At 35.0% G+C, this 23,928-nt stretch overlaps 1 protein-coding gene across 2 annotated transcripts in view; it reads left to right on the top strand.

The window, feature by feature from the left end:
- LOC126972297 (putative autophagy-related protein 11) overlaps positions 1–23,928 on the top strand; it is a 55,936-nt gene that overhangs the window by 9,089 nt on the left and 22,919 nt on the right. For both annotated transcript variants that reach the window (XM_050818952.1, XM_050818953.1), the window contains exons 5-9: positions 5,588–5,727; positions 6,635–6,809; positions 16,607–16,789; positions 18,770–18,920; positions 21,961–22,132. In XM_050818952.1, the coding sequence (XP_050674909.1) occupies positions 5,588–5,727; positions 6,635–6,809; positions 16,607–16,789; positions 18,770–18,920; positions 21,961–22,132 (821 nt within the window). The remainder of the gene's footprint in view (positions 1–5,587; positions 5,728–6,634; positions 6,810–16,606; positions 16,790–18,769; positions 18,921–21,960; positions 22,133–23,928) is intronic.

Here is a 23,928-nt window from a genome sequence, read left to right as displayed (position 1 = left end):
TGAGGGGAATTTTTAGGAAATCGTGTTGTAGAGATTTGACAGGGATAAGAAATTCATAGACACAATTTTGGAATGGCGAGTAATAAATAGGCACGTGTACAATTGAAAGAATTCTTAGACATGATAACATTGACAACAACCGCCAATTAAAAAGTTAATTGAAGTTTCATGGGAGTACAAGTGAATATAAGTTTGTAGAATGTTCATGACACAGTTGGCGTACTGTAGAAAGTTTATTGTGTTATTATAAAAAAGTTAAACATGTGTTGAACACTTGCTTTAAAAAATCCATTACAAATCTGTATTTCTGTTGTTTTGCGTTAAACAATTTATAGACATTGCTTGTATTTAAGCATGAGTCAAAGCTTGTCTAAGGTGTGTATAACGGATGGATTATATTCATAAAGAAGATTTAGATTATATATTGACAGATAGATGACAGCTGACAAAAATTGCGTTCCGTTGAACGTAATGCTTAAATTCTCTTTGGTTCTGTTCCTTTTGTTCCTGAACACTTCAGTTTATGTTATACTTAACGATGTTTTAGTTAAACACAAGCTAAACACAGTACCCCGCTCGCAGCTGCCCGCAGCGCACGGTTGTTTTGCGAACGCGATACCTATGTTTCGTTCACCTACCCGCAATACCGCGAGTCGCGGAAGTGATAACACTGTTGTTTGTGATACTGTGCAATGTTAGGAATGCAAATTAGTGGTAAATGAACTATTGGCTTTTGTGAGTAATAAAATAGATACTTTACCAGAAACGGGTATCATACAAATATGTTTAAGTGCATACAGTTGCGATGAAATCGAGTCTGCGCGATTGATAGCATACAAATTATTAGCACCGACAAAAAAATTCATGCGGAGGAGAGATGGCTCGGAACAAAAGGGCCTACAGGATATAATAAAACTAATAAAAGAATACGATCCGGATTGCTTGCCTACATTTGTGGCAAAAAATCTTAACAAGCTACCACCAATTACTTTTGATCACATAGATGTGACTACATTTTTAAAAGAAATGTCAATATTAAAGAGTGAGGTAGCCAATATTAAGGCGACATCTTTGAATAGTGACAAGTTTACATCGAATTCTGATTTTGAATACTTGAAACAAGAAATTGAACAAGTAAAACGTATGTTGCAATTTAACTTGCAAACCGAACAAAGTAGCTGTGAACGATCTCAACGCAATGATAGCGACCCTAAAAATCAAAAACAACAACAGAATACCTCGCAAGAATCTGTTTCTAAGAAATCTGTTAAGGCTTCTAGTGTTCATTTGTTTTCTCCATGTGCGCCGGATAATAAAACCAATGGCACTATATGTGTTGAGAGTACTCTGAGGGATTCGTACTCCGATCCAAGTGTGACCGCCATGAAGGCATTGGATACCCCTACTAATACACCATCGTATAGAGATATAACGGTGAATACGAATTTTAAAAAGCCAAGTTATATTTCCAAGCCCGAAAATGACAACTTTGTTCTAGTGGAACATAGAAAAAGAAAGAAGCTCGTTAACTCAAGTGGTACAGCTCAGATTTCTACCAAGTTAAGAGTGGCGGATTTAACATCGGCAGTGTATGTTTCTCGAGTAAATAAATCGACCTCGGCAGATGACATCCGGGAGTATATTAAAGACATGGGTGAGGAGTGTGTGAAAGTGGAATTATTAACGCAAAAAAATGAAACGCAATTCACATCTTATAAAATTATTGTAAGTAAAAACAAGTTAGATCGCTTCCTGAAACCGGACTTTTGGCCAGAGGGGATCAAATTTAGAATTTATCGAGACTTTATACCGAAAGGTAAGGTAGAAAAACTAAATAGTAATAAGAAATATAATGGACCATAAGTCAACTCAATTTTCTATTATATCGTATAACTGTAAATCGATCAAAAGATCGATTCAATGTGTTAAGAACTTAACTATAAGAGCTGATATTGTAGTTCTTCAAGAGACATGGCTCCTTCCACATGATCTTAATTTCGTCAATGAGATAAGTAAAAATTTTAGTAGTATTGCCAAATCGTCAGTTGATACATCCGTAGGAATGTTAAAAGGTCGGCCTTACGGCGGTCTTGCAATATTATGGAATAATAATAAATTACACGCAGTAACTCCGATTGAATGTAGTAGTAATCGAATCGCGGCTGTAAAGATACATATGGGATCAAGATTATTTTTAGTAATTAATGTCTTTATGCCCGTCGACCACACGGACAACATGTCGGAGTTCATAGATTGTCTTGGTGAGATTAGTGCAATAATTGAAGAGTCGAATGTAGAGTGTGCTTATGTGCTGGGAGACTTTAATTCCCACCCTTCGGCTAATTTCGGCAGAGAAATGATAAAATTTTGTAAAGATATGGAATTGGAATGCATTGATATTAATTATTTAGGGCTTGAGTCAAATCATTTTACATTTATGAGCGAGTCCAGCGGCTCTCAGAGCTGGCTGGATCACTGTCTCACTACTTGTGCAGCGTCACAAACTGTAACCGACGTAAAGATTTTATACGATGTGACGTGGTCAGATCATTATCCCATATGTATTACATGTTGCATCCCTGAAAATGTTGTACCTGCGGTGGTAACTGGCAGTGATGATGGTTTAGTGAAGGTAAAATGGGGGTCACGTAGTAATGAGCAAATAAATAAATATCAAAAGTATTGCTATGAACACTTTGACAATTTCCCAGGTGTATTTCACTGTAATTGTAATAGTCATAAAACTTGTTCGCATTATAAAGAATACTTCTCGAGTATAGAACTGTACTACAATTTTATCGTTGATGTATTGCAGAAGGCAGCATTAATAAGTTCGCGTCCGACGCACCTTCATACTAAAAAAAAACATGTGACGGGGTGGAATTACTATGTCAGAGACAGTCATCAGTTAGCAAGATTATATTTTAAAACCTGGGTTAGTGCGGGAAAACCTAGTAATGGGGAGCTTTACGAGAAAATGAAAATAAGTAGAAGGGAATTCAAAAATAAACTTAAATGGAGCCAGCAAAACGAAGAATCCATTAAAATGAATATTTTAGCAACACATCAGAAAGAAAACAATTTTATAAAATTTTGGAATGCAACCAAAAGACTACAGGGTAAGGAATGTAGGCCGGTATCCATAGATGGGTCTAAAGAAATTTCACATATTGCCAACATATTTAAAACTAAATTTAGAGCCAAACCCCTGACCACAAATTGTGTGGTTGACACCAAAAAAGTACCAAGGTCAGAGTTAGATTCTTCCGGTTGTTTTATACAGTTTACGCCTGAAGATATTAGAAATACAGTTAAATCTATTAAACGCGGTAAGTCACCTGGGCATGATGGTCTTAGTGTCGAACACATAGTGTGGGGTACAGATAAAGTATACCATCATTTATGTACATTTTTTAATCTATGCATAAAATATGAATTTTTACCGGTTTCTTTAACTAAAACATTAGTAGTTCCTATCGTTAAAAATAAAACAGGCAATTTAAATGATTCTGCAAATTACAGGCCCATCTCGCTTGGCACAATTATTAGTAAAGTTCTGGAGCGTCTAATTCACCCGGTATTGCAAAGATTTATCAATATTGATGACGCACAATTTGGTTTCCGACCAGGTTTGTCAACGGATTCAGCTATCGTTACACTAAAGAGTTGTGTGAGCTATTATACAGAACGTAGAACCTCGGTATATGCATGTTTTCTTGACCTAAGTAAAGCCTTTGACCTGGTCAATTATGACATTCTTTGGAAAAAGCTTTCTGCTACGAAAGCTCCTACTGAGATCATAAATTTATTAAAATTTTGGTACGGAAACCAAATAAACTGCGTTAAATGGGGTGACACCCTATCTAGTGGCTACAGACTAGATTGCGGTGTGAGATAAGGAGGGTTGACTTCTCCTGATCTGTTCAATCTTTACATCAACGATTTGATCGTCGAACTCAGGAGGGCCAGAATAGGCTGTCATGTGGGAAATATATGCATCAATAATTTAAGTTACGCTGATGATATGGTCCTGCTGAGTCCATCGATCAAAGGGTTACGTAAATTAATATCAATATGCGAAAATTATGCTAACAGTCATGGATTGAAGTATAATGTTAATAAAACCGTGTTTATGGTATTTAAATCTGGAAAGGGTCCAGAAAATATTCCTGGGGTATATCTGAATGAGAATAGTGTAAAAATTGTAAATCAATTCAAATATTTAGGTCATATCTTAACGGAAGATCTGAAAGATGACTGCGATATTGAGAGGGAGCGAAGGGCGCTCTCGGTACGTAGCAACATGATAGCACGAAGGTTTGCAAAGTGCAGCAATGAGGTGAAAACAACACTATTTAAAACTTATTGCCTGTGTATGTACACCTGCCAACTGTGGTGTAATTATTCAAACAAGACCTTAAGTTCACTAAGAGTGCAATATAATGATTCCTATCGAGCTCTTATGAAACTTCCAAGGTATTGCAGTGCTGCAAGTATGTTTGCGAGAGCGAGAGTGCCCGACTTCTTCGCAATAATTCGCACACGAATTGCTTCTTTTTGGGATCGAATGAGACGCTCCACCAACGGAATTCTGATGACTGTCTCTAACAATGTATATAATAACGATATTTTCAAAAGATGGATGGACATCCATCTTAATAAAAATAGAAAATAAGATATTTAATATAAGTAAGTAATTTGTAATTTATTTAATTTAATTTTTTTGCTTGGTTAGTTAATTCGATTTAGTTGTAATTTAATTGTAATTTTGATTTTAATTTGTATTTTCTATGGGTTATGCCTGAAATAAATGATTATTATTATTATTATTATTATTATTATTATAAACACTGTTTTGTAATAGAAAAAGGTAAACTCCATTTTAGAAGTCGTTGTTGTTAGGTCACTGACGTTGTTTTAGTTAGGTCACCGTTTAGCAAAACACGTGTCTAAGCCATGTTTAAATTATTTTTTTGTAATAAGACCATTAGTGTTTTAATAACACTATGTACGACCGCTTCGATAACAACATATCAAACTTTCAGGCCTACAGAACTGACGGAGCAAGGCATATCTCGTGAAAACTTATTTCCGCCGTTCGGCATCTTCGGCAGCCTTCACAATAGACACAGTGCCAACTGTAGTCATTTTGACGGACGCGTTAAAGATAAACGTTACATTATAGAAACAACTTAACGTTTATCTACATCCATGCTTTAAATCCTATATTAAAGATTCTGAAACAGTTAGCTTACTGCAAACATTAAAAAAGCCTACAATTACAACACCCGTTTGTATGATGTAATGGTAACTAGAACTGGCTTTTTTAATGTTAGCAGTAAGCTAACTGTTTCAGAATCTTTTCGGTCCGAGGATTCATATTATGGGTGTAGATAAAGTCTTGTATGAAACTGTTGATAATTAGGTATTAAAACAGTCATGTGATACTATTATTACATTCACCCACATTCGTTATTACACAACAGTTGCATAAATAATAATTTTTTATAACGCGTCAAATAACTTGAGTATCAAGGCCATCTTACACTCTTCAAATAGTATAAAAAATATTGTGATATCATTGCAGTTGGAAGAACGGCGTGAACAAAGTATATACCGGCTCAGTTCGACGGAAAACAAGCTGGAAGTTGCGATGCGTCGGTTCAACACCGTGCACTATGAGAACCAGAAGATCCGACAGGAAATCGAGCACATGCTCAATGACAGGTTAATTTCTAGAAGCAAGCTCTCCCCACATAGGTCCATCGTATAACGATCATGTAGTACCCTTAACTCAAGAGGCAATGATTGTATACCATCAAATTAACGTATTAAAATCCAAAACACTGAATTAAATATATGAAATTTTAAAAGAAGAAGAATTATTTCAAGAGTCTAGATTATACGATTGTTGATTTAAAATTAATATTTAAACTTTAAGATAAATGTATTATAGAAGATATCACATCTTCTCCATTACTTCTTGGTATGCCAAGTTAATACGTATAGATTTCCGGAGTTTGGGACATATAGTTAATACAGATTTGTAAACTCAAATTTTAAATTCAGAATACAATCAATCTGTAATTAATAAGTAAATGTGTGTGTGTATTTATGTACGGACGCAAGAAATTATTCTTATTTGGCATAAAAAACAAAATCCTTAAAAATATTGTAATAAAGAAGGCATTAAATACAACCAATAAAAATATTATAATATCACATAATTTAGATAAATAACTAGCATAATAAAATAATAGTGTAATTAAATATCATTAAATTATTTTTATACAAATAGAGACATTTTTTTTTATTTTAAAACGTGTATTTAAATTGAAATTATATATTGAAATTTATTTTATTCTCGTCCATTGGTTGTGGTTCAGTAGACATTTGAGTTACAATAGGCTTACGGTAGCTGAAGTATGACACAAACGGTCTAGTTGACCAGCTAACGTCAGGGTGTCGAATTTGCGTGACGGTGTGCACGCGCATCGTGTAAATTTACTCTGATAATTTTTCCTAACGCGCCAAAAGAAGTATAACTGTATATAAAGTATTTGTTCATATAATTTCAATTATGATGTAAAAACGTATGTTCGAAAAGCCTTAATATCGTCCTGAACTATCGTAGGGCGCTGTTCAACGAATCCTGGACGAAGATGCTGGTTGCTCTTAAAAAGGGCAAGAAGTTCCTGACAGACCTGTTCGAGTCATCAACCGTCGCGTACGATCAGCGTGACGAGTGGGTTAGCAAGCTCAAGTCTGTGCAGGAGAAAGGAAAGCTTGATCAAATGATGCAAATGCAGGTAATTAAATAAATTCCTACGAAGGTTGCGATGAATATTTGATAGAGACACAAAATCGATAGGAACCTAAAATAATGTAAAGTAATCTCGACCTTATGTCTCGCATACTCGAAAATGAAATATTTTAAACAACTTCTTAATTCTTTTTTATAAAACTATTAAAATAATATTTACATGTCATGACTTAATAAATAACACTCTTTATATAAAATTAAACAAAATAAAACTTAAACCTATATTTTTATGGAAAAGGAGGACAAACGAGCGTACCGGTCACCTGGTGTTAAGTGATCACCGCCGCCCACATCCTCTTTCCACACCAAAGGAATCACAAGAGCGTTGCCGGCCTTTAAGAAAGTTGTACGCGCTTTTTTTTGGAAAGGGCACTGTGGAGGACCGCCACACATCCATGTGGTGAGGATGATATCTTAACTTATGGCGTGTCGTGCTGTATGCCAACTTTATGCCAAGTTTATTTTTAAATCGTTTTAAAAAAATTTAGGTCGTTAAAATAAATTAATTACAATTAGTAATGCTATTTTATTTGGCAAACCAACAATATTCATGCACAAATGTAAAGATATCAACAAGGAGACTTACAACTGAATGACACAAAGCAAAACAATAAAGTAAAAATATTATGGTTTGATTGAAAATAGTAAAATTAAGCAGTAGAAGTCGTTGTGCTCGTAGTTGGCAGTAAGATGCCCATGAAGCCTACTGACTTACAACGTAAGGTTATCTCTGGTGTACAACATTTGATTAATTATATGCGGAACTGGTGTTTTACAAACTCTGTGGTACTGGAACAAACGAATGACTCATAACACAAAAAATCAAAAATAAATCGATTTTATTTTATTTTATTCATATTAGAAAAAGGTACAATGAAAACTTAAGACAGAGATGCGCCACAGAAACCTGTGTAGGTTTATGCGTGGTGATGAACTTCGCTCACAACGACTGTACTTGAGAAGTATTTTTATCAATATTTTATTTTTATACATAAGAAGGTCACGGTCACGTCTAGATCCACTTGCTGTAAGGCAACGCATGATACATAGACCAGGCTTATTACTTTAGTGCGCGAGACACGCCTTACACTCGCCATGCGTCAATCACTTTGTTTTACTATTCGTGCGTTTGATGAAAATAGAGGCTAACAGTTAGCCGCTATTTTATTCGACTTATTCACTACAGCTACTACAGTCTATCTAGATGTATTTATAGATTATCTGAGATTAATACTTTAGAAAGGATAATAACGCACGGACCAACAGTTTTATGTGTTCCTCGCCATACTGCTTTACCTACCTTTTCTTCTTGATTCGATTGTGGCTACGGCTATCAAATTGTTGATTGCTCTACCGAATCATATAAAAAATGCTCAGCCGCTCAATGGATTTAAAAACTTCCTAAAAACCAATCATTATTTGATTGGATGGATGGAAAAAATCTATTCTTTATCTTCATGTTTTTGAAGTTGTTGAATCCATTTTTTTCTCCTCTTTTGTGGGGTATGATTTAAAATTTAAATTGCAAGCATAATAAATATATACTAGTCTTGCCATAAATACTGAAATAAAGAAACAAAATTCTATTGCAAATAACATTTATTACTTTTACAGTGTGATAGTTTAATACATTCATTTAAAACATTTTAAAATATAAACAGCTTATTCGAATTGGTTTTCAATTGCTTGAATTACAGTCCTTTAAACGTTGAGGCCAGTTATCAATAGAAGCTCGCACACTTTTCATGGGAAATATCTTCGTACGGATTGTTTGAGGGACTTCAAATTTTCACGGCAGCGGCGTTTAGAGTAAGCCGTACTCTCTTAAACTGACTATAAATCATAATCCAGCGGATTATGATTGGGACTACGCGACGGCCAGGCTTCAGCTCTGATGAAGTTCGAAACGTTCGTTTTCAACCAAGCTGCAAGTTAGGCTGCAAGTCCTAAGTCGTCTTTAAAAATACACGACATGGTTCTAGGTGCTATCTTCATCTCCCGAGATAAAATCTTTTGCATTCGGACAGGTTTCTTCGAATTCTTTCCCTTACTGCTTTAACTACCTTTTTAGTACGAATACTACGTGGACGGCCAGATCTTTTTCTGTCACAAAGAGAGGAGGTCTCATTGTACCTATTAATAGCTTGGTACACAAACATTTTACCAATACCAAGAGTTGTATGGAGAGTTTTAAATATTACATTTGGCTCCAAACCTACTTTACGTAATGCAATCACAGCGATTCGGTTTTCTTTGTCACTCACTCACCCACTCCAGTATAATATCGCAAAATATTGTACAATGTAGTGGCGCCAAAATGAGAAAACTCAACGAACAATCATATAAAAATGACAGATTCCAAATTCAAATGTAATATTTTGTTTATTTTTAATTGTAACAGTATTCATGGCCAGTCTAAGTATATAATCATGTTATAATTATCGAATAAAATGCAAGTAAAACTAAGTAAGTTAATGTTATTCGGAGGAGCCTGCGTGCCAACACGTAATTAACTTAGTTTTTGAATATTTGAACGAGTAATTTATTTAGTGAGTTATCTGAAATGACGATCTGCGCTTCACCTAATGACAATACGGGTGATAATACAGTTCCGAGCTTATCAACTATTTATAACACACAGAGACAAAGGAAATCCTGGTTTGCTGCTTTTAAATGACAGATATTGGTTGTTGCGTTGTTAAAATGACATGCTATATTATGGTATCCGGAATTAATTATATTAAACATGCATTAATATTTAAGATTTATTATGCTGTTGCATCACTTCACGTAGATAGCTCTAAAAATTGGTTTATAGGAGTGGCAATCAGTTTCTTGCCACTTCTTCTCATTAAAATTAACTTTTCTGTAAAGGCGATAAATGGTAAAATGTATAACTTTGACATTCATACGACATAGGTACCTTCAAAAGCGGTGTTAGAAAAGAATGAAAGGTAAACGTCAGGTGACTCGTACGCTTGTTTTCCACCTCTTCCATTAAAAAAAATAGTGGACTGCTTTTAAAATTCGAACTTGCGGCATTTCAAACGACGTTACAAAATTTCAATACAAATATTCGTTTTATACAATATTTATATGTCTACTGCAAAATAATAAACAAAACAAGTATACAGGATGTCTCAAACTTATGGGACATGAAGGGAAAGTACCTTAAATATCGTAGATAGGATATTTTACTGAAAGAAGACTTTATGTTATTTTTAAAAGTTAGTAATTCTGCATTCAAAGATTTTCAAAAAATTTCTTGCCTCGCCTGGGATTCGTTTTTTGTACATTTAAGTCGGTTGACTTAAATGTACAAAAAACACCCCTACTTTTATGATATGTAGATGAATCAATGCTATTTATGGAATGATAATATCTCTACTTTTCGGACGTCGTCGTCGGCAATAAATAACTTTCTTGAAATTTGACTCAAACATTTTACGTTGCTCCTTTCTTTTAAAATACTATGTTACGAAGAGTTATTAGTTTTTAGCTATTCTTTCGATTGGCATCATAAAAGTAGGGGTGTTTTTTTCACATTTAAGTCAGTTGAGTCCCAGACGAGGCAAGTAATTTTTATTATAATTTTTAATAATAATTTATAATTTGTCTTCATTCAGTAAAATACCCTATCTACGATATTTAAGGTATTTTCCCTTCATGTCCCATAACTTTGGGACGCCCTGTATATACATATAATATAAAGTGTTCGTCACAATTTGATTATATTTCAAAGTAGAGCTGGTTACTATGGGAGACTAAGTGAGTTCAACATTAGTCATTACTATGACAAATACTAAACTTCACTGACCAAATATTCAAAATAAAAATTAATGCTTCATTGAAACAGAAGAAGACATTGACAAAGAAGGTTTGCTATAGTATATTCAAATTCAAATTCAAATATTTTTATTCAAAATAGGATGTGAAATCACTTATTGAAAGTCAAAAAAAACTACTACCCATTCCAAAGTGAATGCCTCAGGCCTGAGAAGAATGGGCGCAACAAACTCATCGGGGTCTTTTTTTCATCAAAAATATGTTTTACAATTAAAGTAACATTTACAAAGTAACATTGTACAATTAAACTTATTATTTAATAGCCTGAGGGCGGTCGCTCCATTCCCAATCTGTGGTATCATTAAGAAAGTCATTTATGTTATAGTAAACTTTACCACACAAACGTTTTTTAACAATTCTTTTGAATAACGTAACACCTTTGTTTTGAACATTTTCTGGGATCTTGTTGTAAAAGCATATACATCGCCCCACAAAAGACTTACTAACTCGACTAAGTTATAGTAGATTATAATATAGAATATAATGATGCATGGGTCTTGTCTGGTTCTGCACAGGCAACCTAAAATTATTATTATATTTAGTAGGCGAAGTTATTATATGATTTAAAAAGACGGACTGGGAGTTTCTTATCAGTTCTTCTCTCCACGTCAAAGCCCTCATCAGGGCTTGTAGCTTCGTGATGTTTACCAAGTGTTGTTGCAATATGTTGTTATTGTCACTCCCTATGGTCAATAAATATATTTCTATTTCATCACAATGCGCGAATGCCGTGACACAGTATTTGTTCGAAAAGAAAATGAAAATAATTAATAAACACCTTTTATAGCAAGCACCGACGGTTTAAGTCGGACGCGCTACCAACACTGGGTTACCATAATCATAAACCTGCTAACGCTAATAGTATAAATATATCTATGATAATGAAGCGTTCCCCTCAGCAAGTAATAAAAGTAGATTATTTATTTATTATAATTAAAATCACATATTACGAATGTGATTTTTTTCTATATATAGATTGAATCATGAAACTTGTGCACATCTTCAATGCCTGTCTGAAATTAGAACATTTTCCAGGACAGTGGAAAGTCGCACACGTAAAGTTACAAAGCCAGGCAAACCTGCACATGAGCCTAACTCCCATAGACCTCTCAGTCTGCTGCCAGTTATTGAAAAACTTTTTGAACGGATTTTCCTCAATCGAATGAAGGAACCCCTAAACACACTACTACCCAACCACCAATTTAGGTTCCGTGAAAGACATGGTAACATCGAGCAAGTCCACGAGAAAACAAGCTATACTGCTCAACAGTTTTTCTTGGTATGAGCCAGGCATTTGACAAGGTGTGGCATGTTGGATTACATAAGGATGTATAAACTTAAAAAGACGCTTCCACACTGCTTTTTTCAGATACTTAAGTCATACCTTAATAAAAGGAGTTTTCAGGTCAAGATTAATGAGGACTGCTCAGACTACCATGGAATAAAATCTGGTGTTTTTCAGGGTAGCATTCTCGATCCAATCCTGTACCTCCTCCTCACAGCAGATATACCAACAAATAAATACACTTCAACTGCGGCGTATGCTGATGAGATGGTTGATGTCAACGCACACCAATCCAGAAACTACTTCACATAATCTGCAAGCCCACCTTCACGATATACAGCGGTGGTTTAAAAGATGGAGAATAAAAGTTAACTAAACTAAATCAGCTCACGTAACACGCACCCTCAGGAGAGAGACTTGCCCCCTTGTTAAATTGAATAATAAAATGATACCACAAGAACACAACGCAAAGAATTAGGAATGCACTTAGACAGGAGACTAACTCATTTGTACTAAAAGAAAACAGCTTGACTGAAAACTAAGCAATCTTAATTGGCTAATTGGACCTCACTCACAATTAAATGACAACAATAAACTGCTTATTTATAAAACAATACTCAAACCAATAAGGACATACGGTATACAACTGCCAGTAGTAGTAATATCGAAATACCAGAAAGATTTCAGAACAAAACATTGAGAACCATGTTCAGCAGTATTGAGCAAGCGCGGGGCCCATAGCAAATTTTTTCATAGAGCCCTTGATCTTTGGAACTAGTCGGTTACCAAGTGTCTAATGTGGATTGTCTTTGTAGGAAAAGTTGTAGTTTCACGTTTTTCTGACATTAAGTAAATTTAATATACCACATGTTAAGGGGATTCGCTCAAAAATATACAGTCAGGCAGAGATATTGAGAAGGCTTAAATATGCGAGGCCCCTTTTCACGCGGGACCCGTAGCAATTGCTACTGTTGCTTCGTGTTTAATCCGGCACTGATGTTCAGTATCCCACATATAAATAAATACATGTACCAAGACGTCGGCTTTAAAACTGTCTCGCAAGAAATAACCCAAACTACCCTGAAGTACCAGGAGAAACTAACAACCCATGCCAACGAGCTAGCCAAGTCTTTGAGTGGAAAGAGTGGCATCCAGTTCACCAGGCTTAAGAGACATGACGTCTGAGTAAAAGATATCAATAATAAATAGAGAGTTTGATGCAAAGTAATTTTTCATAAATTTCGGGCTCTCGACGATGACTCTTTGAGCAGATATATGCAACCAAAATTACCACGACGCAGAAAACAAAAAAAAACTTTATAAATTTGTGGTTTCAGTTTCCATGTCTATCGGCAGTCCCTATGACTAAACTCTTGTAAAGCTATTCTCTCATAATAAGCATGTCTCTTCATCATCATCATCATCAGCTGGAAGACGTCCACTGCTGGACAAAGGCCTCCCCCAAGGATCTCTACTACGATCGGTCCTGTGCCGCCCTCATCCAACGTACTCTGGCAATCTTGACCAGATCGTCGGTCCTTCTTGTTTGGGGCCTACCAACACTGCGTCTTCCAGTACGTGGTCGCCATTCGAGGATTTTACTGCTCCAACTATATTATTATTCACAGCCTTTCTATTAACTACACAAAAATGTTTGTAAAGTACTATCGCTACTTGTAAATTATACTGTTAGGAAGTTTGATGATTTATCTCAGGTAAGATCTCGGTTTGCGGCTACGTGGCTGGAGATTGGGCGCACGTGACTTCATAATGGACTTTATACACCAACCTACAAATTACAAATTATAATTTTAGGGCCCACGAGAACAGTATCCAAAATTTCTGAATTTAATTTACAAAAAATATGTAATCCGTCACGGGATGCTCGGATTATGTGAAACATTTTAGTGAATATTATTTAGTGAGTTTAATATTATAATTCTATTTTTATACTCAATGTGCGTGAGAGGTACAGAAAATGACACAAAATAAATTTTATCAAGAAAAAACACTCCTAGGATAATTTATACGTCTAGATAGACTGTGACAACTGTGAACACGTCAAAAAAAAATAACGGCGAACTGCTGTCCTCTATTTTCGCCAAAGCACAGTTTGACAGTTCTGCTGTCCTATTGTGACAAGTCCTTACTTACTTATTGTAAAGATTTAACAGTTACAAATTTTGTAATGAACAAAAATATATTTTAAATATTATGTCAAATGAAATTTTTTATTTTTTGTATTTGTTTAGGTGAAGCGAAGCAGTGTAGTATTCCTATTTATTATTTTATTACTAGTACTTATATTTATTAAAACAATCATGTAGTTGACAAATAATTATCTCCAAAAGTAGTTTTTCTCAACGTACACAGAGTTACAGGTTAAGTCGACCTATTCCCATTAAGTTACAGCGTTTCTGATTGATTTGACAAATCACTTAAGCAGACTAACAATAACAAGTTATCAACCAAATATAAAACGTGTTGTAACTGGCTTTTGTGCATTATTTTGCTCACACACACATAATAATCGTAAGGTGTCTCGCTCGCACCGCATAAAACTCAAAGAACAATTATTCGCGAGGGACTATTCAAAGTGCTACCTGCGGGCTCGCAACTAAGTTTTTTCTATGAATTCTTGATAGAACCTTAAATCTCGTTAGATAGCTGATGAAACGTAGTTATATTATGTAGTAGTAGTTTAGTAGTGGATTAACTTGCATGCCGTGTAACGTGTACATCGCTCTCAACATTTTTAATTCGATTTAAGTGGCTAAAGTCAAAGAATTTGCTTGAATTGTGTCTAAAGTGAAGCCTTAATAGTAACAAAAGTGCGTTATAATTAATTCAATGCAAAAATCGTGGATTAATCTCAGTTTTTAAAATAATTAATGTTCGCAAGTGAGTAAATAATAGCGAGGGTACTTCTAAATTGTACGTTTCGTTATTGATACTAAAGACGATTGTGTACAATACTTTCTGACAATAATTTGTCATAAACCATATACAATTGAATTTTTCACTCCGACATCCAAGTCACTGTTAGCTCAATCGTTTAGTTGTAACACTTTGATACCCGGAGGACGGCGATCGAGCCACCGGAATCTTTAATTTTTTTTTGTTGTTTTTTATTCTATTTTCTTTTTCATTTCATTTATTTCAGCAACTTTACTAGCAGCATGGATAGCTCAAATATAACTATTCGAAAGAAGAACCCCGTCGGAAATGATTCGCAAGGCACGGATGACACCTACTTCGAAACTGATGATACGAATCAACTTTCTCGCGAAGTTTATCTTTTAAGGAAAGAAGTCACTGAGTTAAAGGATCGTCTTGACAAGTTTGTGTCTGTATTAGCAACTCTAGGAAACAAGCTTGATGCGTACACATCGCGAATAATAGACAATAGTATCGCAAACATAAATTTCGCACGACAGAATTTTGTTAGTGTTACTGAGCAGCTACAATATGAGCCTAGCACTGCCACGGTTGTTCACTCTGCAAATCTTAAAAAGAACAGGAAACGTCGCGAATCTTATCATGGTAAAGCTTGCAGCAAAGTTCAGCATTTGCCACCAAAACCTTCTCATTGTCCATCGAACAATAAGGCTAATGCAAAAGTATCGCAACCAGCAGTACATGACTCGAATGTTCCAGCGGCTTCCTGTAACGACCCTGATGATGACCAGTGGATAGAAGTTGTAAGGAAAAGTCATCGCCCAGCTTCGTTATGCGGTACTGCCGGTCCAGCTAGTACAAATCTCAAAGCAGTGGAGCCTCGTAAATACATGCACTTGTGGAACATGGAGTCGTGTGTTGAAGATGTAAGAGAGTATCTTCGTCAGCTTTGCCCCACCGGTACTTGTACAGTACAGGAGTTGAACCCAAGACGAGAATATAAGTCCTACAAGATTGGTATACCTGTGGCAGCTTATGAGGTATGCTTTTCAGCTGAAGCCTGGCCCATAAACACCAGAATTAAGGCTTGGGTTACCCACCAGAAGGCAACAATCAATGACGCTACCAAGGTTCCTGTTACTAGAGGCAAGAAACAGCCCTTTCGTTCAGCGTAGTCATCATAAAACCGTTAAAATCTTCTATCAGAACGTCCGCGGTCTGAAAACGAAATTGCGTACGTGGCGGAATAATTTAGCAATGAATAATTGTGATATTGTAGCCGCTACGGAAACATTACTTGATGGCTCTGTGGAGACTTCTGAGCTTGAATGTGCAAATTGGAGTATTCTACGCAGAGATAGAGACACGCCATGTGGTGGTGTGGCACTTTCTGCTAGTTCCCGTGTCATATTGAGCAGATGCCATGGACTGGAGACCGACAATGGCGAGGATCTCTGGGCATTTATTACTTTTTATACGTTTTAATCGTCTACAACGACTTGATTCATTTTCGAACAATATTGGTTATTGAGGTCATCAAAGCATCTTGTTTTACATGTAAAAATCAAATAATAGTTATCAGTCAGAAACAATTTAAACTATACGTACTTAATGGGAATAGGTCGACCTAACCTGTAACCCTTTATAAAATATTGCTATAGTATAAAATATTAGTTATAACTATATAAATATGACTGCATATAAATCTCTATCGACAATCTGTACTATAAATATATATTATTTTATTTTAACAGGAAATGCGAGGCCTACAGAAAGCCTACGATCACGAATTGAAACTTTTCAACTTCTTAGCAAGAAAGGGTGTAATGCGAATTAATAAAAAACAAGAGGAGAAGGAAAAAGAACAGCTGAGAGAAGAAAAAGAAAATATAGAAACTGAAATAGCCCGACATGTGAAAATACTAAACGAAGTGACTGTAAGTATTGAAAACTTAATTATACAAGACAAATGTGTATAACAAACATTTTATACACATTCAATTCATAAACAACATAAATTCTGGGTATCTTCCAAAGATTTAATGGATATTATGTTATTTTTTATCATTTATTTACAAGGGACCATATTTGCTTCCTTGGCTTGTCAACCAACCTTTACAAAGCATTCTTATTACAAGTACGCTTGATCTGTTATATTTTCGAGACCCATTAATTTCCCAATATTTCTAACCATAGACACTCAATAGTTTTGTGCAGTATTTCTATTTTCTTTCATACTTTCTGCATGATCAATAGTGCCATATAAATAAATCAAATCAAAATCAGTTTATTCAAGTAGGTCACGAAAATGACACTTATGAATGTCGAAAGAAATAAAATATTTTTCTTATTGAATCTACCGCTACTCCGTAAAGGGTTGAGCTAATGAGAAGAAGTAGCAAGAAACTCATTGCCACTCTTTTATATCAAGATTTACAGATCATTTCAATTACAATATAATATGTAAAATGTAAAATGATGCAACAAATACACTCAAACGTCAAATAGTCAATGTCTTACACGAGTAAGTAAAAAAAAATAAATGTAAATTAATACAAAAGTTATTGAGTACAGTAGCTGCATCATCCACATACACCATAAATCAATAAAGGTATTCTGTGAGCATTTTATAAGCGATTATAAATAAATAAACATGTATATATCCATACATATATATGTATACACAATAACTTTAAAGAATCTGAAACCGAGTCCCCGGCAACAGGATCATCCCGCCACCACAAGCAGCGCCCGTTCACGAGCATGACGCATGAGCCAGCCATCGCCTCCCTCAACCATATTTTAGGGAAGGGGACGACCCGTCCCATGTCCCCGCCACAAGCAGGCATTTAAGCGAGAACTCAACAAACAACAATAAAATAATTCTAATACATCCATATAATCCTACATATTATGCAATACTCACCAAATACCTCTACTTACAATTACAAAATATAAAAAAAAAAAAATATGTAATAAATAGATCTTCTTTTACAAAAAATCAATCTTTATATTGAATATGACTCAAATTCGGCAAGCATTCGCGTTAGATCAATCTTATATTTAAAGGAAAAAGATAATGATAGTATTCAAAAATACGGGAAAAAATGAATGGAAACCTATAATCGAAAACCTTCTCATTAATTACCAATTTTTTCGTTTATATTGTGTATTTCACCGAACGTGTAGAACAGTCAAGGTCATACTTAACATTATATCCGAAGTTCAAGTTTTAAGATGAAATGATTTTTAATTGCCAACTTAATTTCAATCTTAATATATATAAATCTCGTGTCACAATGTTTGTCCTCAATGGACTCCTAAACTAATGAACGGATTTTAATGGTGATTACTTCATGGAGTGCAGTTTGGTCCAACTTGAGAGAAAGGGTAGTTTTTATTTCGATTTGGGACCCATAAATATTTTTATTTTCAATATTTGTTTTGTATGGATATATTTTCTATGAGAGAATTTAGTGACGCACGGTTTGACAGTTCCGCTGTGAAACAATTTCATTCTAACAACAGGGAGCATATTTACGAAATAATTTTTGATGTTTTGAAATATAAAACAGTTGTTTTTTTACTATCTACAGAACAACGTCTGTCGGGGCAGCTAGTAGTATATGTCAATTCTCGATATGTTCAATCAAAAGACAGACCGGAATCTGTCAATCAAATTCGTTTATTTACCAGGTGCATGGCAATAATTGTAGGCACTACAATTATTGCCATGCACCTGGTATGGTATGCTATAATGTACATTGACAATTTTTTATTTCGTAAAAAAAAGCGGTCAGTTTTATGCGTCTACTATAAAGGTATTTTGAACAAGTATTCAAAGTAATTTTTAGACTATATTTAAAATCAAAGATAAAAATTTAAATATCTAAGCGACATATTTTATTTATTTAAAGGATTATGCCAAGGTAGAAGATATAAACGCTATAATCGAAGAATTTGAACGAGTGGAACAAAACAACTTCTCCATGTACAAGCTATTCACAGACATTTGTGCGGAAAACGATGTCTGTAGACGAGATTTAACAAAAATTCGTCAGGATATTGGTTAGTATATAGAAGAGGTGCTTTTTTGTCTGTTCTAGTTATAAATATCCTCTTATGATATTAATTAATAACTTTCTTAATCTAGCGTCACTGCATTTTGGATCGTATGTTAAATTGGACCGTTATAGTGTTAATTGCTTAAAAAAACTGAACTTATATACACGTATATTCCTTTTGTATAATAATGCGTAAAACGTTGCGCGTTCTTGTTGTGTAGGATTCGCAGTAGCCGCAACAGATTCTGAATTCATTCGCAAACCGATTTGACTGTCAGTATTTGAACCATTGCAATGCAACCACCTACTGACTTAAGAAATATTGATGTACAATTGCCGCCAAAACCGTAGAAAAAGCGAAGAAAGAAATTTGTTTTATAATTCAAATATGGAACGAACCAAAGATGCATAAATTGTTTCTAATTAGCTGTCCAAGCGGTCAGTAGGTACACCTTGTATTTTATGTTAGCAAAGGTTTAAACTCTTTGTGTGATTAAAGGTTACATATACCTCGTTTTTTTTTTTATATATTAAGAGTATCTTAATTACAAATACAAAATGTTTATTTTCTTTATCAAGTATGTACTTATTTCAATGTTCATGATTGGAGCCTCATTTAAGCACTATAGCGCCTATGTTAGAAGATGAAGGAAAAAATATTACATATTTAGTTTTGATTTTTGCTTTTACTATTAACAAAATTGACGTTATTGCTATTAAGACTTACTCATTACATTATTTATACGTTTCAATCATATTATCTGTTATGAGCCAGGTTGGTCGCATTAATAAGAACTGCTAGTGTTTAGCTATCAAAAAATAGGGCTATGTACAATAGTTAAGAGATCTCAAATATGCATTCAGTTTTTTTGTACTGGAAAATAACAGAAAAATTACTAAAATAATGGACACACTAATAACATAACTAAAGAACCTGCAATTTTCGTTAAGTTTAAAAGCAATATGGACACAAATAAACTGTGACTATTTCTGCTTTGAATAGTAGAACAAGACAACGTGCAGATGCTAGCTTTAGACTAGGGCAATAAAGGTTCTAATTTTTCATTTTCGTTAAATTATTTAGCTAATTTATACAACATCTTACAACCGAATGCCTAAAAATAGGGGTCAGTGAGTTCATTTCGGTACGAATGTAAAAAAAAAATATTGACTGAATAGTCAATATTTTTTTTTATCACAATTGGGGAAAACTTAGAGTAAAGCCTATTCAAAAGCTTATCAAAAAAAAACTGCCAATAAAATGAAATCGTTAATATATTTAAGAAAATATTGATTCCATCTCTCTGTCCAACACTAGCGCAACGTGTATCGATAGATCAAGGTGCTTATATAAATAGTTACTGATCCCCCTGATCGTGCACATTTCGCTATGTGATGGCTTAGAAACATAACATTGTGCTTTCTAACAATCTAACAAGCACGTTATCTTCATGAAGCTTGTACTAATCTATTAAATTAATAATGCATTTCAACATAATCACTGAACGTACAAATTCACAAAGCAGGAAGTATTTCATTTCTTCACGACGATTCCGCACGTGCGTATCGAACGCCGTTTTTAAGTACATTTTCGATAAATATATTCATCACAATTACTATTAATAGATAAAAATTTAAAATTGAACCTGCCTAACGGGATTGTTTGTCCGAGGTAGACGTACTCGTCGACAATTTTGAGAGTACAGATCCCAATTATTATGGGAGTAGGTGCAACATGAACATTGGACATGATCTTCGTCTTGTCCATGTTTATTTTGAGAACTACTCATTGGGAAGCTGTATTGAGGCCATCGAGCATATGGCTTAAGTCTTCTATGGTCTCTGCCATGATTACGATATCGTTTGCAAATTGAAGGTGAGTGATGTATTTGCCGTTGATATTGATGCCCAGTCCATAGAACGAAAAGACATCTTTCAACGCAGCGGTGAACAGCTTGGGCAATATGGCATCGCCTTGTCTGACTCCCCGCTGCAGATAGGCTTCGAGATCTGATCGTTGAGACGGACTGACATGGTGTCGTTTCCATACAGACGGCGCCTATATCTGCCGTGAAGCAGTAATGTGTAAAAATTACTGTGTTTCGGTCTGAAGAGTGCCGTAGCTTGTGAAATTACTGGGCCAATGAGACTTGACATTTTATGTCTCAAGGTGACGAGCGCAATTGTAGTGTCGCTCAGAATTTTTGAGCTTTTCAAGAATCCTGAGCGGCACTGCATTGTGGTGCTCGTCTCGTCCCGTATTTTCATAAAAAGAAAAAAAACACTACAACGCTTCGATATATCGGTAATCAATGTGGCACCTCTGGAGAGACTGAAGCACCGCCCAGGTCTCGATCGAATCACAGGCTTTCTCATAGTCCACGAACGCCAAGCATAGCGGCTGGTTATACTCCTCTGTCTTCTATATAACCTGCCACAGCATATGTATGTGGTCTATGGTGCCAAAGCCTTTTCAAGGCACTTTTACTGAATAAAAAATATTAGGTATCGACTGCAGTCTTCGATAGACGAAAAGATATCGATTTGCGTCATAGATTATTTTTTTTGTTTCGCCATTTTAGATAATTTTGTCTATTCATAATTTAAATTCTCATAATCGGTGCATCAAAAGCACGATACAATATTTCACGCTGGTTGCCGCACCTATGGGTTATGAGATACCAGATCATGTCACCATCCTTCACCAGACTTAACATGTTATGTCGCAAGTGCTTGTAATTACCCTTTAACTACAAAATACCCCTTCAGACGCAATAGTATAAGTTCACCACTTGTTTTGTGGCAGAAATAGATGTGGTGGCCGTATTGCCCCGAATGAACATTGGAGATGTACATCTCTATCTATTTGGTCACTTTTGGTGAATAGATATATATGGTGACGGAGGGTTGCCATGTTTTTGAATACTATCGCTATCTTTCTGACGCTGACGGTACTGGTATTTAATGATACTAAATAAGCCCTTTACTGTCTCAGTGATAACCATCGTAACTTTATTATTTTTATAATAATTTAACCCCAACAGAAGACCGTAAAGACTGGAATGAGAATATGGAAGAGCAAAGACAAAGGAAATTGCAAAATCTGCGAGAACAGTTGGAGACGCAGAAATTGAAAACAGAAGAAGCAAGGCAGAAGAACAAAGAAAAGGATGGTCTTCTCAATAGAGTAATGGATAACGTTCACGAAATTTTTAAGTAAGTTGATTGCACAAAGTGTTGAGTGAGCTTAAGAAGTTTTTTGAAGTACCAACTTTGGCATAACTAAAATATCTTTTAAACGTTTATTCCACATATCTAAAATGTAAGCGAGAATGATTTAAGCCTTTAATCAAAAGAGTACAAATGGAATAATTCCAAAATTTTAGGGTAAGCAATTTTATAAGAAATGGAAGTAGAAAGATTATCGTTTCACCGTTCTTTGACAACACTGCCCTTAATGCCTTAGCTTGTTTTGGAATACTGGATCTCGAAATTTCCAGTTCTAGTCCAGCACTCTATTAGTCGCGGGTCAGCCACATATGAAATATTATTATTATAATCTGTGGTGAAGATCAGTATCAGCTCGAATCATTTGACTGCAACCGATACTGCTTGAATCCCTTGGATCTTCGGAGAAACTTCGCTTCGTTCTATGTCGTATTCCTCATTTCTCACTCCTTGATCGTTCTTAAAAGCTGACAGGACCTTCACATGCCATGAAACTGACCGAAAATTAAAAATTCTTACGTCTTGTATTTTTTCGCTAGTGTGATTCAAAGTTGTATGTGTCAGATGAGAGCATATTTTGTTTCTTGTACCTTTAAATCCTTCACCAGGCTCAGGATTGTCACTTATTTTGTTCTCACTGAGTGAGCTAATAGGGAATTTTGCTCACTGGTTTTGTCAGCAATGGCATAATTTTAGAGCTAGAGAGGTCGAACCGATATTTCTGTACTTATAAATGTAGGGATTGATTTACAGAGAGCTTATATATCTACGAGGAGCAACAAGCTTCAGGTCTTCTTTGACAATACCCGAAAGAGATCTAGCGGGAATCTTCATGTCATAGGATGAATTCAGCGAATTCTGGCTAAAAAGAAAAAAAGTGTTAAAGTTTAATACTTAACAACAAATTTAATTTGTAAAATTAATCCCAGAAGAGATGGATATCATTTTAAAAATAACACATTGTTTAGATTAGCAAGAGCGACATCTCAATTTCCTAATATGCAATTATTGGGGTGGAGCAGGTTATCAACTGTAAAGTAGATCCTGTAGATGGAGTCACAACCTGAGGGTTAAACAAGAAATAACAAGATTTACGAACAATGCGTTACTCGAACGGTTGGCTCAGTTGGTTGAGTCGCGGGTTCGAGTCCCGTATCGCTCGTCAATTTTGGTTACAAATATAATGTGTATAATTAATCCCAGAAGCGAGGGAAATGGCGGGAAATGATCAAAGTCTGTAACATAATAAATGCGTTCTTAAATTTTATTAAAAAAATATTAGGAGTTGTTAAGTTGTAACAATATTTTAGGTCAGGCTAGTTATAAACGCATTGTCAGATAGACGGATAGAGATGTATGTACTTGAGATAACTGCATAAACCGAAAATAAATACATAAAATAAGAAATAGATCATTTCTCTGTCTGCGAATTTCAATTTGTTATAATAACCCCCTTATTCATAATAGTCTGCTTACTTAAAGCATTGCTAATTCTCACTCTGTCTTCTTCTATTGACCTAAGTCAGAATGAGAATAAACACTCCTAAGCGGCTGTTTAAAGTTAGCGGACCATTATGAATAAGGGGGTAAGAGTAAAATACTAGGCTCGGCAATATTTTCTTTCTTTCTTTCTAAAATCATAATCAATTTTTAATATTAATTTATTGAACTATTTCCTCGATGCACAAGTATTTGTAGGATTGGACTCTGAATTTTGATACACAAAATTAAAATTAACATTTATATCAGTGATAATAATTATATTCATCACAAAGTCATTAAGC

The sequence above is a fragment of the Leptidea sinapis genome, chromosome 26, assembly GCF_905404315.1.
Source record: "Leptidea sinapis chromosome 26, ilLepSina1.1, whole genome shotgun sequence".
NCBI classification, from domain to species: domain Eukaryota; kingdom Metazoa; phylum Arthropoda; class Insecta; order Lepidoptera; family Pieridae; genus Leptidea; species Leptidea sinapis.
The sequence above is the reverse complement of the archived record's forward strand: the minus strand, read 5'-3'. Positions and strand labels throughout refer to the sequence as shown.